Source organism: Nyctibius grandis (genome assembly GCF_013368605.1).
Source record: "Nyctibius grandis isolate bNycGra1 chromosome W unlocalized genomic scaffold, bNycGra1.pri SUPER_W_unloc_2, whole genome shotgun sequence".
NCBI lineage: Eukaryota > Metazoa > Chordata > Aves > Nyctibiiformes > Nyctibiidae > Nyctibius > Nyctibius grandis.
Window position 1 is genome coordinate 6,391,024 of NW_027167473.1, and position 18,283 is coordinate 6,409,306.

General features: G+C 54.2%; 1 protein-coding gene across 1 annotated transcript; it reads left to right on the forward strand.

The window, feature by feature from the left end:
• The first annotated feature begins 985 nt into the window (after positions 1–985).
• On the forward strand, positions 986–14,037 carry ONECUT2 (one cut homeobox 2). The gene is made up of 2 exons (XM_068424352.1): positions 986–2,123; positions 13,751–14,037. Exons 1-2 carry the CDS (start codon positions 1,037–1,039, stop codon positions 14,035–14,037), a joined length of 1,374 nt encoding a protein of 457 aa, XP_068280453.1. The 5' UTR covers positions 986–1,036.
• Positions 14,038–18,283: the final 4,246 nt, after the last annotated feature.

Genomic DNA, 18,283 nt, shown 5'->3' on the forward strand with positions numbered 1-18,283 from the left:
GCTCTGTGCTGGGTCTACCACGGGCTCTGCTCCCATTGGGACCCTCTGCTCACCTGCTGCCTGCACAGCTGCCTGCCTGCACAGCTGCCTGCACAGGGAAGGGATGCTCGAGGGCTCCGGAGCTGTGAGATGGGCACAACCCAGCGCGAAGCTGGCTGCCAAAGCATTGGATTGGCACCGGGGCTCGCAGCTCCGAGTCGCTGGCCCTGCAGTCGCACACCAGACGGTTTTGGCACGGGCAAACATAAAACGGTTCAAACCCGCTCGCTGTGATCACGCTGGTCAGTGCCTCTTGGCTCGGCTGCAGGGGGACCGGGGCGGCACCGGCAGCGGCACCGGCAGCGGCGGGCCGAGCGGCACTGCTGCCTGCCGGGACCCGGAGCGGCCCCTTTCGGGGAGAGGGTCCGAGGGGAGTGCGGCGGCTGGAGCGGGGCTGAGGCACCCGAGGGGACTCGAGGGGCTGAGGCACCCGGCGTGGCTTGAGGCACCCGAGGAGCTGGCGGGAGCTGCGGGGCCCGGGCCGGGCCGGCTCCCAGGAGTGCCGGGATGCCGTGGCCGCGGGTCCCCGGCGCGGCGGTGCGTGAGGAGCCCCGCCGCCCCGCCGGCGAGACACCCCCCGCGCCGCTACAAAGGGCCGCGGCACCTTTAAGGGCGCGGCGGCTCCCGGCCCGCCCCGCACCGCCCCGCGCCGCCATTGGCAGGTCCGCACAGCCCCGCACCGCCCCGCGCTGGGGCCCGCCCGCTCGCTCGCACAGCCCGTCAGCGGCGCAGGCCCGGCCCCGCGGGCGCGGCCACGGTGCGCGCAGCGCGCCCCGGACAGCTCCCGCCGCCCGCAGACGGCGGCGGCGGCGGCGAGGCGAGGACATGGCGCGGGGCCGGCGCGGGCCCGGCTGAGCGGCCGCTGCCCGCTGCCCGCGGGGCCGGCGGAGCGGGCGGCCTCGGCCCGCCGCCCCGGCGAGGCCGCCGCCCCCATGAGTGACTGAGGAGCGGCCGCGGCGGCCGTCGATGCCTCGCCGGGGAGCCGGGTGCCTGCGCCATGAACCCCGAGATGGCGATGGAGCCGCTGGGCAGCCTGCACGGGGCGGCCGGCCATGAGCCCGAGCTGATGGGCAGCCCCAGCCCGCACCACGGCGGCCGCGGCGCCGGGCCGCTCCGGGTGCCCCCGCCGCCGCCGCCGCCGCCGCCGCCGCACCAGGAGCTGGCCCCCGCCGCCGCCCGGCCGGCCATGGTGTCCAGCATGGCCTCGCTGCTGGACGGCGCCGCCGAGTACCGCCCCGAGCTCTCCATCCCGCTGCACCACGCCATGAGCATGCCCTGCGAGTCCTCGCCGCCCGGCATGGGCATGAGCAGCACCTACACCACCCTGACGCCACTCCAGCCCCTGCCGCCCATCTCCACCGTCTCCGACAAGTTCCACCACCCGCACGCCCACCCGCACGCCCACCACCACCACCACCACCAGCGCCTCTCGGGCAACGTCAGCGGCAGCTTCGCCCTCATGCGGGACGAGCGCGGGCTGCCCGCCGTCAACAACCTCTACGGGCCCTACAAGGAGATGCCCGGCATGGGGCAGAGCCTCTCGCCGCTGGGCAACGGGCTGGGCCCCCTCCACAACGCCCAGCAGGGCCTCCACGGCTACGGGCCGCCCGGCCACGACAAGATGCTGAGCCCCAACTTCGACGCCCACGCGGCCATGCTGGCGCGGGGGGACCAGCACCTCTCGCGGGGGCTGGGGACGCCCCCCGCCATGATGCCCCACCTGAACGGCATGCACCACCCCGCGCACCCGGGCCACCCGCCGCCCCACGGGCCCGCGCTGCCCGCCGGCCGGGAGCGGCCGCCCTCCTCCTCCTCCGGCTCGCAGGTGAGCGGCTCGGGGCAGCTGGAGGAGATCAACACCAAAGAAGTGGCACAAAGGATCACGGCGGAGCTGAAGCGCTACAGCATCCCGCAGGCCATCTTCGCCCAGCGGGTGCTGTGCCGCTCTCAGGGGACCCTCTCGGACTTGCTGCGGAACCCTAAGCCTTGGAGTAAACTCAAGTCCGGCCGGGAGACCTTCCGGAGGATGTGGAAGTGGCTGCAGGAGCCGGAGTTCCAAAGGATGTCGGCCCTGCGGCTGGCAGGTAGGTGCGGGCCGGCACCCCGCGGGAGGCCGGCGGGGAGCGGGGAGCGACCCCCCGGGAGCCGAGCGCCTCCCGGCCGGCTCCGCAGGGCTCTCCCCGCCGGCACCGGCCCGCCTCGGCGGCCTCCCCTTTCCGCGCTCCGCTCTCAGCGGCCGGGCGCGGGGCCGCGGGCTCGGGGCTGGCCTGTCCCCCGCCTCCCCCGGCCCGCAGCCCGCGGGGCTCGGCGGGGCCCCGGGCTGGCGGAGGAGCGCTGCCCGCTGCCGGCGCCGGGCGGCCGGGCCGGCCTGGAGCCCCCGCGGGCGCTGCGGGGCCGGGGCAGCTGTCCGCGGCCGGGTGCTGAAGGGCGCCCTACGCGCCCCGCTCGCTCCGAGCGTCCCTCATGCCGCTCCCGACCGCATCCCCGGGGCAGGCGGGGCCGGGTGGAGCGGCCGGGGGGCCGGCAGCCCCCCGCAGCCTCCCGCAGCCCCCCGCAGCCCCCCGCGGCCCGGCCGCATTGTCCCGCGGAGGGCGCGCGGGCGCCCCCTGGCGCGGTCGCGGGGCGCCGCAGCCCCCATTGTTCTGTGGGCGCGGGGGCGGGGGGGGGCAGCGGGGGAAGACCCGCTCGCTTCTCCGTGCGGTGCCACGGTAACGCGGGACCTCGGGCAGGGCCACCGGGCGCCTGTTGCGGCACACGGCCTATCACGCGTCTGCCTTCCCCTCCGCGGAAATTGCTCGTCCGGTGGATGGGCGGGCTGTGGCACGGGCAGTCACGCGTGGGCAGCGCGCAGACCGCAGGCGCGGCGGCGTGTGCCTGTGTCCGCCTCGGCTCTCCGCTGTGACAACGGCATGTCCACACGAGCGCGGTTTAGAAACTCGGGGATGTTTGTTCCGACGGGTCCGTCGTTCTTTTATTCCGATTGATTCCAACCCGGACAGATTAATCCTCGCGCGTTATTGATTAGCAGTGGGGCAGGCACAAGAGGGCTTTCCCGAAGGCCGCCCCGCAGCCCTTCGCAACACCCCCAGGTCCGTATTTTCAGCCGAAGGTTTGCCTGAAACGGGAGCACCAGAGGAACAGAGAGGGTTCGGGTGGTTGTTCTTTGCCGGAGCGCGCGGTGCTGTCGCCTCCTCAAACAAACGCGTTATCTAGAGGGAAATCGATGCAGATAATGTTTAGAAGATTAAAAGAGCATTAATGCTGGCAACGGGAGCATAAACGCGTGGACCCCAGTTTTCATTGATCTGGAACCTGAGCCGGCTCATTTCCAGTAATGCTGCTGGTGCTTTTCCTTCCCAGCACCGGTCCCGGGTGGGGGGTTCCCCATGGAGCCACACATATAGGGCAGGAAAATCAAAAAAATCACATCTACTGTCGCCCGGCGTGTGCGTAGATGCGATTTCTGATTTTCTGCTGTACACATGGAAATACGCACATATAATTCTGGATGTCCACTTTCCCAGTTCCCCCTGAACGCCTTTGCATCCGAGAGTGAAGTTTGGAGAGAGCTGGGCACGGGTTTTCCGTGGAGTGGGAGCCGGAGCAGGAAAGACCTTTGCGAATTACTGTCCCCTTCGGGAAATCGATTATTTTTCTTTTTATTACCACGTGTGAATATGCAGCCGCATTGCCTCCGTGCTTCCTTCTTCCCTTTACTCTCCTGCTTAAATCCCTCTGAGCAATTGGAATAAGCTGAAAAGTATTTCAGATTTCTGAAAACCGGCCAATTTGCCCAGTACTCCTGTTAAGTTCTCCCAAACGGGACGAAAATCTGCTGTCCTTTGAGGGAAATCTGCCCGCTCCCCGTGGGAGCCGTAGCAGTGGGGTGTGCTTATTATTTCTTCTTAATTAGTTAAGAAGATATTTATTAATTAATATTTTATTCTGGTTTATTCTATTATATTTTCTTATTATTTCTGTGCTTATTATCTCTTCTTGAGAGTCTTTAAAAGACTCCTAAGCCGGCGGATGGTGCTGAGGCGTTTCTGTGCTGGAAGACCACTGCTGCTTGGAGCAGTCCGGGCAGGGAGGGCTGGCTGCGGGCAGAACCGGCAGCCCGGGCAGTGGTGCGGGCAGCTCACGGTGTGAACGGGCAGTTCGGTGCGTGCTTTGGAGATCCGAAGACAAAACAGCGTTTTGGGGTGACCGCGCGAGCGGTGCTGCGGTTGCAGCCGGGGGACGCGGCGAGTGCCCTCCCGGGGCCATCGGGCTCCCCCGGGGCAGCTGGAGCCGGGACGGGGCTTCTGGGGAGCTGCGCTGGGCTCCGGACAAACGCTTCGTCCGCACAGCAAAGCGAAACGCGAGAAACCCCGCGGGTCCCCTCGTTCTCGGTCTGCCTCGACGGCGGCATCACCCCCAGGACCTCGGGGCATCATCACCGCCTCCCTGCTGGGCAAGCACAGGGAGAATGCAGTTAAACTAACTCCGTGCCGTGCTCTCCCGCACGCCGCCGGGCTCGGGCGGGTGCTGAGACGCCGGGTGAAGACCCTGCGGTGCAGGCAGCGTGTGTCCGAGTGCGCGGCGGTCGTGCTGGCGTCCCCGGCCCGCGGGGCAGCCGCGGCGGCTCGGCCGTGGGCTCCGACGGGGGCACAGCGGAGCGTTTGCTCGCCCGCTCCCTTGGTGTAACCCCGCCGAAGACGTGGGCGACAGCTCGCCCCGGGGTCCGTGAGCCCGTACCCCGCAGGGGCCTGGGCCGGTTTTTGGGGCCGGTCAGCAAAACGCTCGCGCTGCTTGTTTACATTTCCCGATTGCTGAATCACGTTATTGATGATTAAACGTTTTCGCACCAAAACACCACCGATGATTCATTTGCGCAGGACGGGCGCGCTGGCCCCGCCGTGTTTACCCCCCCTCGGCCGCAGCGCGGTCCGCGGGGGGCGGCTGCCTCAGCCCTGCCTTACCCGCCTGCCCTCGGCCGAGGGGCAGCGGTCGGGGGTCTCTCTCTCGCTCCCCTCTCCGCATCCCCGTGGTGGGCAGCGGGGAGCAGCAGCCGGGCCGTGCCCCTCCGCGGGCTGCGCAGGGGACGGGGCACCCCGCAAACCGCCCGGGCGCGGTGCGGGAGCGGCGGCGGCACCGTCAGCACCACGGACAGCGGCGGGGAGCGGAGCGGCGGAGGGTGGGGGGGAGAGGGGTGGGATGGGGGGAACAGGAGTGGGATGGAGGGGAGCGGGATGGGGAGAAGGGCAAAGGAGGGGCGAGGGGACCAGGAGCGGGGCGAGGCACCCGGGCCCGGCGGTGCCTGCGGGCTCTCCCTGTCCCAGGCCCCGCAGAGCCGGGGGGTCCAAGACAGAGGAGTGGGGGGCGCCAGCAAGGCCCCCGCCGCCCCCTCCAGCCCCCCGGGGCTGTGGCTGATGGCGAGGGGTGGGTTCTGTACGGGCTGTCGTTGTCCGTCTGTCCTCTGCCTCTTTGTGCCCTACCTAACCCTTCTTTCGCTGGGTTTTGAGGCTGTTTTGTCAGTACAGCTAAACATTAAGGCATAATAACATCAGTATCAAGCGCATTATCTATATATAAAACTATTTCTTGGCGTTGAGCTAAATATACAGGTACATAAAGATTCTTTGAAAGGTGCTTAGTGGCTTGAAATATTAGTACTCACTTCAGATATAGATTAGTGGTTATGTCTGAACAATCCATGCAGTAAATTGTGGGCCGGGTGATAAATTAAATTTCTCATGTACCAACTTTCTGAAATAATATCCTGCCCTATCTTTTTGTTTCACATTATTTCTGAAGACATTTCTGCCCTGCAGAAATTTGAATACCATTTTCGTTAAGCAACCAGTTTTTATCAGTTTCTTCATTGGTTGATAAAGATAAATCTGACCAGATTTATCATTAGATGCATTTCTATTTTTTTTCCTCTGCTGTTTTTAAGAAACAATTGGTCTACCAACATGTGTTACTCTGAGCTTTTCCAATCTGTTCTTCACTATTTCCTTATTAGATTTTTCCCAGCATCTCATTTTTTCCTAGTATCTCTCAGCCATCACCACTTGCACTGAAATACCCCAAACTCAAACATTCCTCTGCATCTGAAAACTGCCCGAGTTTATCTGTGGTGAGGAACACATGAAGGAGAGAACATTTTTGCCAAAAGGATTATTTTGCAGTAACTGATGCTGTTTCTTCCCTCTCTCTTTGTAGGGGCGTTTTGACTCAAAGTTTGTGCTGCTTTTTTCTGCCCCGTGGCCCCAGTTGCTCATCCTGAGCCCTCCTCCCTTGTATTACTCGCAAAATCTGGCCCTAGGTGTTCCTGCCATCCACCAGTTGCAAGTGGCTGTTTCATCCCTTCCAATTAGGCGTTACTCAGAGATGACAAGCTTCTTGCCAGTAACCCAACACGTCTATTCTGAGTCTCCGAGCACTAAAAGTAGCAGGCTCCTCACATCAGAGGAGCTCCCCCGTGGCTGCCTTCAGATTGGAAACAGGGCTCTGCAGGTGTACGGAGAATTAATCTCACAGGGAAAGCAAGGCTGAAAAGGACTTGAGACATCACTTGTCCTGACAGTCTGCCCCCTTCTTCAAGAATCTCCAGTGATGGGGATTTCTCAGGCTACCTAGGCAATCTCTTCCAGGGCTTACAGGTACAAAAAAACCCTTAATGACTAGCCTTAATCTCCCTTTTTGTCTTTTAAATCCTTTGCTTCTCTTCTTATCCCTGCTAGACACAGCAAAAAAAATGACTCCCTTTCTTCTGATAGCAATCTGTTTGTATTTAAGACTCCTGTCTTGTCCCTGTCTCCTCTGGAGAAAAAGCCCCATCATACTTTGGAGGTGAATATGCAGAGAAAGCATTATGTCCAATGGGACTGATGATGATACATCTCTTTTTCCAAGGTAAAAGATTTTGTATCCAGCTCTATCAATCTTGCAGGCTTTTGCATAAAAGGCTCTCTGATTTATAGAGGATTTTTGTACGCAGAAATCATACAAAATAAACCAATCTCAAATGGGTTCGGTGATAAGATCAACCAGACAACTCACTGATGGCAGATAGAAATGCAATCAAAAAAGAAATTGCAGTGTTTTGGGGTTGTTTGGGGTTTTTGAGCTATAAAATCAAACTACTCCATTGTGAAAAAAAAGGGGACTCAGACCACTGGTAAATGCTGCACAAAGGAATTATTAGCCAAGCGATAGAGGCTGGCAGCTTCCCAAAACGCAAATTGTCTCTGAGACCAAAATATCTCTAAGTAAGCAGGGAACATATTTATGAGGAGTGGTGATTTTCCAGCAGATCTCATCTTGTCATAATGGGCATTTAAGAACGGGGGCCTGTGCTGAGGCATTAAGCTTTGGCAAGCAGCGCACAGCTGAAGAAGATAAAGGAAGCGCCTGAGGAAGTCTTCCTCGGAGAGCTTCCCACACACCTTCTGCTCCGTTCTCCTCCTCCTCGGTGCTTATCCTGCCCGCTCATTCCCGCATCAGGTGAGGACACCGCTGCTTCCCTTGGTGACAAGCACAAGCATCTTTCTTCCAGCTATTCCTGGGACCAGTGGCACCATGTCAGCCCTGACCACAGGCTCCCGATGTGACGAGGCTCACACTAGGTATAAGGTCCCAAAGCTTTTCCCCTGTCCTTCTGGCGTCTTTAGTGCCACATTTCTCCTCCATCATGCCCGGATCCTGCCAGGGTGCAGCGTCTTGGCTCTTACCTCACATCCAGCCCTGATGGTGCACAGCAGAAGCGGTGTCCTGTGGGGCACGGCCGCACAGACCCGACGCTGGAGCCACGCTCGGTGTCAGCTCGCAGGAGCACCCCTTGATGCAGCCACTGGTGCTTGGGGAGGGAGGACGCTTACCTCTCCTGCTGAAGAGTGCCTTAGAGAGCCCCTGGGAAGAAGGGAATGGGAACCTGACTTTATGGCAGAGAACATCACTCCTCCCAGGCCTGCTCTTGCATTCTATATTCAGCAGTGGTTGTCCGAAGGGCAAGGAGAGCTGAGAGGGCCGGGAGAGCAACACAGGTCTGGCTGTCCCGGGTAAGTCAGCAGAGCTTTCTCCACGGGGAGAAGGTCACATCTGGATTGTGGTACTCGAGGGGATGTGCTGGCGCATCACTTGCAAATGCTGCTACAACAGGCAGGGCACTCGCTGTGGGGAAGGTCTGGTTTCAGCTCTGACGAGGGGAATATAAATCCTTGTTACAGAAAAGTGTTATAATTCAGCTGGAAACTGTTTGGGGATTCAAAAGGGAGAATCTCCCAAGCAAGAGGAAACATAAATCTCCCAGGCATTAGAAGTGAAGGACTCGCAGAGTGCAGTTTGAAGGATCTGACGTTCTGCTGTGACTGGGCAGAGCACCTGAGCAGCCTCGAGCTGCCAGAGCCGGCGGTGCCGGGCAGTGGTACATCACCGTCCCTGGAGGGGCTGCATCCCCATCCCCGGGGGGGTTTAAAAGCCACGTAGATGTGCTGAGGGACATGGGTTAGTGGTGGGCTTGGCAGTGCTGGGGTAACGGTTGGACCTGATGATCTCAAAGGTCCTTTCCAACCAAAACCATTCTGTGATTCTGTGAGCAGCGCTGCAGGGTGACACTGCTCCTCGCAGGCGGGTCGTGGCATTTAAATGCTGCCGCTTCTACAGTTTCTGTCAGCTCGTGCTTCTAGGACTCCAACCAGCACGAGGGGATTTTGGCACCCGGACGAGGTGGGTGCAGTTACGCAGGGTGTGTGTCTGTCTGTGTGTCTGTCTGTCCCTGCCGCCCCGCTGCTCCTCTCCGCACAGCCCCTGTGGGGTACCCAGGGCTGTCATTGCACCCAGGGCCGGAGGTCTCACGGGTAGCTGTGGGTGCTTGCACCCCTTGTTGTGAGACCAGGAGTCTGTGGGGAGGAGGAAGATCCCGTAAGTGCCTGCCCTGCGACAAGGCTACGGCACGAGCTCGCACCACGCTGGGTGGTGATCCCGAGCTTGTACATCCCCCAGCCCTAGGAGCTCACGATCAACTCTGAGACAGAAATCTGTGAGGAAGCGAGTCTGCTCCTTTTGCCGGTCGCAGAAAAGCTTGTTTGTAGAGAGGGCTGGATACTGGGTGTCAGGGGACGCTGGATACTGGGCGTCAGGCGACTGGGGGCTGCCCTGCAGCTGCTGCTCCAGTGCACGGTCAGGGCTGGCAGCCGCCCAGTGACACGGAGCACGTTGAGGCTGTCCTGTGTGCTCACCAAGCCGCCGCTCGTTCTCGCCCTGGAGTGCCATAAATTGGCCCTATCCCATCCATTATTTATCATTCTGTATTAATGATGGGAGTATATTACAATAGTACTTAGAGGCCCCTGTCAGAGATCCCACGCTGAGATGGGTGTTGCAGCGTTGCACGGGAGGAAGCAGCCCCTGCCCCGCAGGATTTACAGCCCAATTCCAGCCACCCAGCAGATTTACAAGAGATTTGGCACAAATAGCCTGAGAGCGGAAAGAAATATAAAAGAACCGAGTCCCCCAACTCGTTCATCTTTCCTTCTCAAAGAGCTGAAGGATGCAAGACCTAGGCAGAGGGACGCGGTCCCTCCATGACACGATTAAGGGAGAAAAATCAGGTTGAGTGCCAAGAAAACCTGTTTCTGGGGGGAAACAGCAAGGCTGTGCGCTTCTTGCAGGAGATACAGGAGCACCCGTGTCTCCAAACAGGAATCGTGGTGTAGGGACCACCTTGCTGGTACAGGAGGGTTGGTTTGGGCGAGCACAGAGGTCTCCAGTACCGGCGCATCTCCTCTGGAAGAGCAGGATTAACGCTTTGTGCTCCGCTTCTCGTTTGTGAGCGTGTTTCCTGGGTGAATGCCGTCAGAGGGCGTTCATCGGGGTTACAGAAACGGGGAGGGTTCCGTGTGTGCACAGCAGCTGGAAGGGAGCAGGGGAAGGCGCCCTGACAACGTGATTATTTGCATCTTCATTCAAATTGTTCCTCGTTACATAATGATTTTGTACACAGCGGAGTACTTAACCTAATTTGTATCGATCTCAATTGCTTTCGTTTGTGCATACTTAATTCAGAGAGGTAATCAAATTGATTTTTGAGGCCTAGGTTTTAAGGGGTTGTAGGAACACAGACATACAAGAGGTTGCTTTAAGTGAATCAGAGTGAAAGAGAAACATTTTAAACCTTCGGAAAACCTTTTGATGGTCATTTCATTGTGTTCAGCATTACCAGCATAATTAAATTTTCTTCACATTGAGTTCTCTCCGAAATCAAATTGAGGAACATTTTTTTAGTTCCATCAGACAGATAACGGGGTTTAGCTGACTTTGTGCTACACCCGCATGAAACCGCATACGGGAGATCAATATTCACGGCTTATCCTTATGAACGATAGAGAAATGACTTACTGCTGGATTGAGGGAAGGTTGTTCTCTGCTTGGCTCCTCCTTAATGTTTGCTGTTTGTTTCATAGTTCCAAAGTCACTTTTGCCATTAGAGTAAAAGCATCGTAAAACCGGTGGTGCTCTGAGGGTGTTAGTTCACTAGAGAAACTGCAGAGAACCGAATTTAGAGGAGATGAGGACAAAGGGAAGCTCAGAGGTGACCTTAGTGCAGCCTACAACTACCTGAAAGGAGGTTGTAGCGCAGTGGGAGTCGGCCTCTTCTCCCGGGCAACTAGCCATAGGACAAGAGGGCACAGCCTTAAGCTTGGCCAGGGGAGGTTCAGGTTGGACATTAGGAAGCATTTCTTGTCAGCAAGGGTCATTAGCCATTGGAAGGGGCTGCCCAAGGAGGTGGTGGAGTCCCCATCTCTGGAGGTGTTTAAGAAAAGCCTGGAGATGGCACTTAGTGCCCTGGTCTAGTTGCCATGGTGGTGTCAGGGCAATGGTTGGAGTCGATGAGCCCAGAGGGCTCTTCCAACCTGATTGATTGATTGATTTTTTCATGATGGTTTGTGATACTAAGGTCTGCTTGGCAAAGCCCCTCTGCCCCTAAGCATCACTGCCCCGGGCCTCCTTACGGCCCAGCTCCCGCATCCCCAGGGCGTCACACCGGGATGAGCCCCAGCATCCCTGCAGTCCTCAGCGCTAACAAGGTTCCTCTCCAAGAAGACAACAGCCATTCAGATGTTCAGCTGTAAATATGCAAGACACCCCATTGATTTTTCATCAGCGTGTTTGCACGCCTGAGGTTCAGCGCGTGCTGCAATGGTTTGCCAGGTCCTGGAGGCAACAAGTGAATCTGTGGGGCTCCACTTCAGTCAAAATCAGGCGAGGCAGCACTGAATCTATTTCTGAGCTCTCTCTATATTGTTTCTATGTAAAGTGTCTTTATTCCAGTGTAAAAGAAAAGAGAAGTTTATTTTTTTTCACAGTTATGGCTTTCAGTTCTTGCCAGTTGTCCGTTTTTTTCCATAGAATATGTGCAGCATTAACTGCAGTTGATAAATCCAATTGTTCTCAGAATCAAGATGGCCACCTCCCTCCCCTCTACTCTTAAAACGTTTCTCTTTCCGTAGGCAGGTTTCCTGGATAATAACTTTCTTTCATGAGAGTGCTCACTCCATTTTTCTCTTCTGATAAATGCACGTCAAGGAACAACATTTGCCTTCATGGTGCCTTTTGAAGAGCAAACTTAACGGTTCAGGGAAAGTATTTACTGAATGCATTGAAAAGCACATACCTTTGCATTATTTATTATAAGATACCAATAACTGTAAAACGCAGAGTATCTCTGGACATAAATTAGTGATGTTAGGAAACAGCAGACTCTTCCCAGTGTCCCGGAACCTATTAGAAACTGCAGCAAAGATGCAGGCGCTCGTCACGTCCCCGGTGCCAGGGGTACGGCCACATGGATTCCAGACACAAGGCGACCTAAAGCACCGAATGCACAAATCCAGCCTGAAATCTGCTTTTTCATCTCAGACAGGCAGTGAAACATTATCTGTGGAGTGTGTTAGAGGTGCAGCCAGAGAACCCACATTCTTCCCGCGTGGTGCCTTTGGGCTAGTCACGTCCGGAGACCCGAGTCCAGCCATGGGGACGCAGTGATGGGCTCACCCCGCAGCCCTGTGCTGGTGCCGCTGCCTCCAGGAGGGCCGTGGGATGCTCACCCGTAGCCTGTACGTCTGCGTTTGGGCCCAACGCTCCAGAACATCCTCCTCTTTATTAGATTTTATATCTGGCATGGGCCAGCCCCGACCTTCCTGCCAGAGGCAGCTCTGCTGCAGGCTCCAGAACTTGGCAGCTGAGAACAGATACAAGAGAGGGGTCAGGATCAGCGACTGCAACAAAATACTCCAGTTTCCTGCAGAAAAACCTGTGAAATACTGTCCCACACACAAATCTGAGCTGATCAGCGTCACCTTTCCCACCCCTGGCTGAGCCAGGCTCCCTGCGGTGCCATGCTCAGGCACAGGTAGGTGGGTACAGCCCTGACCTTGGGTTAATTACAGGCATTTCCACAGCCTGGGTTCTGCTTTTTGGGCCAGGTTCTCATTTCGCAGTCTAGACCTGCAGAATTATTTAACAGGGCTGCTTCAAAACCCGTCCGCTTATCAATTCCCTCCACTTATTTTGTCCCAGCACATTACCTAACCATGTCAACATATGGATTTTTTTTATCTTGCCGCCCTGTGTAGACAGCCTTATCAGGCTATTTTTAACTCTGGGGATGCTACGGCAGCGGTATTGGTTTCAGCACTTGATGTTCTCTCTGTGCTAATAAACACAGATCAGCTATTAATACTGATTTTTTTTAGGATCCATTAGCATGGCTCGGCGCAGCGATGGCCGGGCGCTGAGCGCTGACGGGCACTGCTGGCTGCTTCGCCCTTGGCCTTGGGAGATGCTCCGGGGAGAGGGAGGCTGAAGGCCAGGAGAGCAGAGGGTCGGGCTTTAAGGGGATGAGGATGATCTGAGGAGGAAGGGGAGATTTCTCAGGTGAAAGACATTTGCCTGTCTTAAAAGACATTTGCAGTCCAAGGTATTTTAGGCTATATTTTCCTCTTGGAAGGGGCTCCCAAATGCATGCTGTGAACCTGAGTGCAGATCAACTCCAGTGTTGGAGTTTCTAGACAGCTTTGTGCCCAGAGGTGCGATGGGCTGTGGCCACGGCCGTAAGGAAACGGTCTCACAGCAGAAGTCATGGGTTTGCCTCACAGCAGAAGTTGTGACTTTATCTCACAACAGATGTCCAAAGTTTTGGCAGCTTTTTTCAGACAGCAGCTGTTGCAGCAGTGGATAGAAACCACGAATAAATGGGTAAATGGTTAAAAAAGTGGCCACGGAGGTGCCCACGGTGACTGTTTCGAGGACGTGTTTGGAGTGGCGGATCAAAGCAAAAGCTTTCTGTCCCAAAGCAGGGATAGATTTATTGAACAGCGATTTCCAGCTGTATTTCCTCTGTCCTGTACGTTACCCAGGGGGTCGAGTTTACATTATGGTGTAGTGCCCTGCACAGGTTTGTTAAAAAACAGCGATCTGCAGCTGTCATATGCTGCGGCACGTGAATTTTCTGCAAAGAACTAATCTTTGTCTTAGCTATTGAGGGGAAAAAAAAAAGGATGTGCTTTGCATTTTCTGTCCGAGCCTGGCAGCAGATAAGTTTAATTGTCAATTCTAACGCTGCTGTAACAAAGAGCAGCGCGTTTCCCAGATGGTGGCTTTGTGACAAGGGTGGCAAGTCTCCACGCGCGTCCTGACGCTGGTTTTCTCTCTGTCTCTGCCCCAGCCTGCAAACGCAAGGAGCAAGAGCCCAACAAGGAGCGGAACAACTCCCAGAAGAAATCCCGCCTGGTTTTCACGGACCTCCAGCGCCGGACGCTGTTCGCCATCTTCAAGGAGAACAAGCGCCCCTCCAAGGAAATGCAGATCACCATCTCCCAGCAGCTGGGCCTGGAGCTCACCACCGTCAGCAACTTCTTCATGAACGCCCGGCGGCGCAGCCTGGAGAAGTGGCAGGATGACCTGAGCTCCGGGGGCTCCTCCTCGGCCCCCAGCACCTGCACCAAGGTGTGACGGGGAGCGGCACGGCACGGCACGGCACGGCGGAGAGGGCGGCTTCGCAGCAGGGCCCTTCACTGGTGACTTAAAGCACAATCCTCCTGGAAACGACCCTGTAACAGAGGACACTTCTCACGGCGTCCCGTCTGTCCAAAGCCAACCTCTCTCTGTACAACACTACGCTCAGGACAGGCGGAGCAGGTCTGGAACGCAGGGGAGTCATTCGTGAGGCGAGTTTCTCCAGAGCCCTGGCCGGCGGGGCCACCGCTGCGGTTGCCAGCAGGGCGCCGGTGCTGGCCACACCGCCCTGCGCCGACGCTCGCCGCCGTGCCGTGGCCACGCGAGAACGGAGCACAAAGTCTGACACGTCGACGCTGAAGAATCCGAGAACCTGTTTTTAAAACTCAGGCATGGTTTTGTTAAGTGTTTTAGGGGAGGAAAAGAAGATCAAATTTAAGTTTTTGTTTATTTTTTTTTAGTTTGTTTCATTTAATCAGCGGTATCAGAAAAATTCAGTTCACTTGAGCAAAAAGTATCAAGCACAAAGCAGTAGCTGTAGAAATAGGTACAACCCTGGGCTCCCTGCGAGGCGCAGCCCGACTCCCAGAGCCGGGGGAGCAGCTCCGCAGCCCCGCGAGCCTCCAACGAGGTCTGTGTTTGTACCTAAAGCAGATGCACACTCAGGAGGTCAGTTTAACCGTTACATGGAGCAAACATGACGTTTTGCAAGATCTAGATTTTTTTTTAGCTCATTAAAACGTCCTTTTTAGTTACCAGGAATCTAGTTTCTCCTCGACAGCGTCCTTGTTACTGAAACGTATTTAGTGTTCAATGTATTTTTGTTCATTTTTTTTTGTATTTTATGGTACTTCCAAGCAGGAAAAAAACAGAAAGAAGCCCTTCAGATGCCACTGACCGTTTTAGATGTGCCGCACATGGCTTCAACACGCCAACTATCGCATCCCTAAGTTCCTTTCCCCCTCCGGCTGCCCGCGCTGGTGGGAACACAGCACACCAAAGAGACAGGATTACTGCAAGCCAAAGATGATGTTTGTAACTCGCCATTTCCTTCCCGTCGTCGCTGGTGCGGGTGGTTGGTTGGCGCTGGGGAAGCCCCGCGAGCTCCAAGCCCTCTCTCCACCTTGGCCCCGACCCGCGCTGCTGAGCCCTCCCGGGGCGCCGGCAGCGAGCCCAGCGCGGTCATGGGCCTTTAGAGACACTTGAGACTTTTTTTATGTACTACTTAATCGAAACCAAAGAAACGTTTTCTGCACCTACTTCTTCTGCAACAAACTGTTCCATTTAAAAATAAAATAAAAATAAAATAATAATAATAAAAAAAAAAAAACAAGGAAGCACGTCAGGAAGCAAACGAGTAACACACTGTGTTTTGACAGACATCTTGGACATTTTAGGAAGCAGATCTCAAAGAAAGGGTTGACAAGAACGAGAACAAAGCAAAGCCAGTACAATTGCTGCTTCATTTGACAACTCAGTCATCTTAAAGTTGAAGATTGTCTTTAATTTGTGCCTATGCAGTTTTTTCAAAAGAACAAGGAACAGAGCAACCAAAACCTCAACAGCTACAATACCAAAGATGAGGATTCTCACTACTTTTGTTTCAGTTTGTTGTCTCCTCTTGCACGACTGAATGTGTATAGCACCATTGATCTGTGTCCAGGTAACCACTTCTGTTTCTTTGAGCAGCCACAGGGTGGGTTTATTTATGTTTTTCCTGTTTCTGCCTCACACGGGATCTCTCCAAGAGCTGCGTGGACTCCGAGTGCAAGATGTTGGGATACTACGCTGGTACGTCTCCTCTCTCCAGGGCCACATAGGAAAACCCGTGTCTGTTGGGTATGACTTGTTCTGTCGGGTAGAGTTGGTCTCCTGTATGGCTAGAGCTTTGAACACCCATCCTGCTGTATGTGAAATCGGTTGAGTAACCTACAGCCTTCTTTCTCTTCCCCAGGGATAAAACTTGCAATGTATGTACCAGTTAATGGCACCACCACAGCCTGGCTCGCTGAGATCAGAGCCCGATCTGGACCGAAATTAAGGTTTCAGCAGTTCACGTGGCAGTTCAGTAGGTCCTTTTGATGTAGACACTTTGTTGGCTGATCAAAGTCGTGATGATCCAAGTCATGACACGCTGACCTAGGTCCAAATTTATCTGCAGAGCTGGAGAGCTGTGGTACCATTTTGCCCCAGCTCTACATGTAAATGAAGGCTTCTTTTTAACTGCTTTACAAAACTGCTGCAGTCATCTTCCAATTTTTACATTTAAAAAAAAGAAAGAAAATCAAAAAGCCTTTCTGTTCAGGGTTCGTACCAATAGCTGTAACGAAGTGAGTCCAGATCAACTACTGGATCATCTTCAATGAAATCACTGATTTTATCCAAATTGCGGGAGATCTTGTTATGCAGTATTATGACTAAATTCTCACCTCGATCTTTTGGGTGTTGACCCACAGTCTCACCCCAGGAGCAGTGCAATCACTCGGGGTAGCGCAGAGGCTGACCTCACCACCCGCTCTGCGGCATTTGTTTAGCAAAACACGCGAGGCTTCTCCGCGCTGGGGTTGTGGGTGTATCAACGCCCATGGTTCCTCCATGTTGGTCAAAAACAATTTTCATCTGAACATCTAAGAATACCGCTGCATTTTTTATCCCTGCATCTTTCGTGGCCCTACGTTACGTCTTCCATTTCACTGTCCCCTCTTGTAGGCTTTTATGTAGCAGCTCTCTCAGAGGAGCAGTGTCGATAGCATACACCGTGGGTAGGTATGTTTGTATGTACATGTATGAGCAGAATGGGTGCTCTGTTCTGCCCATGCTAAAAACCAACTCAAATAGGTATGTTACATTTATATACCATATATTTACGTATCCGTAGAGCCGTGTAATGTAAACTTGTTCCTTTTATTTATACAAAAGACTAGTATGTACAGGTAGTATCCCAGCATCTTCCGCACCGTGTACTTGGAGTTACTACCATGGGCACATCCAAGATGAATTCAACTTTCAAGAAACCTTGGATATTGCTTAATCATCCGTGAAGGAACAAAGAATGTGCTTGATGACTTCGGTTGAATAGCTTTATTCTGGATCTCTCTTACCTAAAGCTGAACCCAAAGACCTGAGAAGGACTAAACCAGCAACCTACGCTCAAACCTGCATGAGGGAATAGAGTCGCCTCTTCCAAAGCGAGACACGGTAACGACATGGTACTGCAAAGAGTGTGCCAGCTTCGGACAAAAACCAGTGGGTTTCTTGCTTGTCACAATACCTGGGTATTTTTAGGACATGGGGAAACTTTGTACTTGGCCTCCTTTATATTTATTAAGCGGAATTTTTATTGTTTAAATTTTTTAAAAAGGCAAAGCTTAAAATGTTTTTATTTTTTTTCCAGGCACTTGTGGGTTTTAACCCAATATACTCTCTATCAATACTGTAATTTATTTAATTTAGTCTTAGACTAGGTCCTGAAATCTCTGTTCAGTCTAAAATCCCATTGAGTTTCATTTTAGCTTTAAAATTCAATGGGAGTTTTGCCTGAACACAGATTGCGGGATCAGGCTCCAATGTTAGTTATTTGTAACTATTTAATTCAATCATTTATGAATTAAATTGGGATTAATTTTGCTTATTTATGCATTTTGCTGTTGTAGTGCATCAGAGATGCGAAGCCTGTGTTAGTAAATACACTTAAGAGTTAGTATTGCTTCATAGAGCAGCCAGGTTCTGTTACAGACAGGAGACAAATAATGAGTTACATAAAACAGGAGTCTAGTTTTAATTTCTTCTTTTAATTGTTTAAATATCAAAGTTTAAATTATTTAAGTTACTCTCTTCCCATCTGATTAGGAAGTGCGACATACCTTTATTACGGCACATAAAGCCTTCATAATATAACTTATTTATTTAACTTATTCATCGTCACCTGAGGATGCCCTTGTACAGCTTTTATTTTTTATTTAGAATTACCTTGAAAGCACTACAGCTGATTTTCTGTGAGAACAACAGAGCGAATTTTGAGGACAAGCAATGAATATTCAACCTAAAACTGTGCATTCAGAAACAATAGGAAAAAAAAAAACAAAGACACTGGGATACTTTGCCTGAACTTTGTGGCTTCTTAAAGCTTAAGCTGGGGGAAAAAAATAATACATGCCAAGCAAAAGAGAAACCCTTAAACTAGCTGCTTCCAGGAATGAACTTCTGTGTGTGTGAAAAGCAGAAAAAAGAAAAAAAAAAGGAA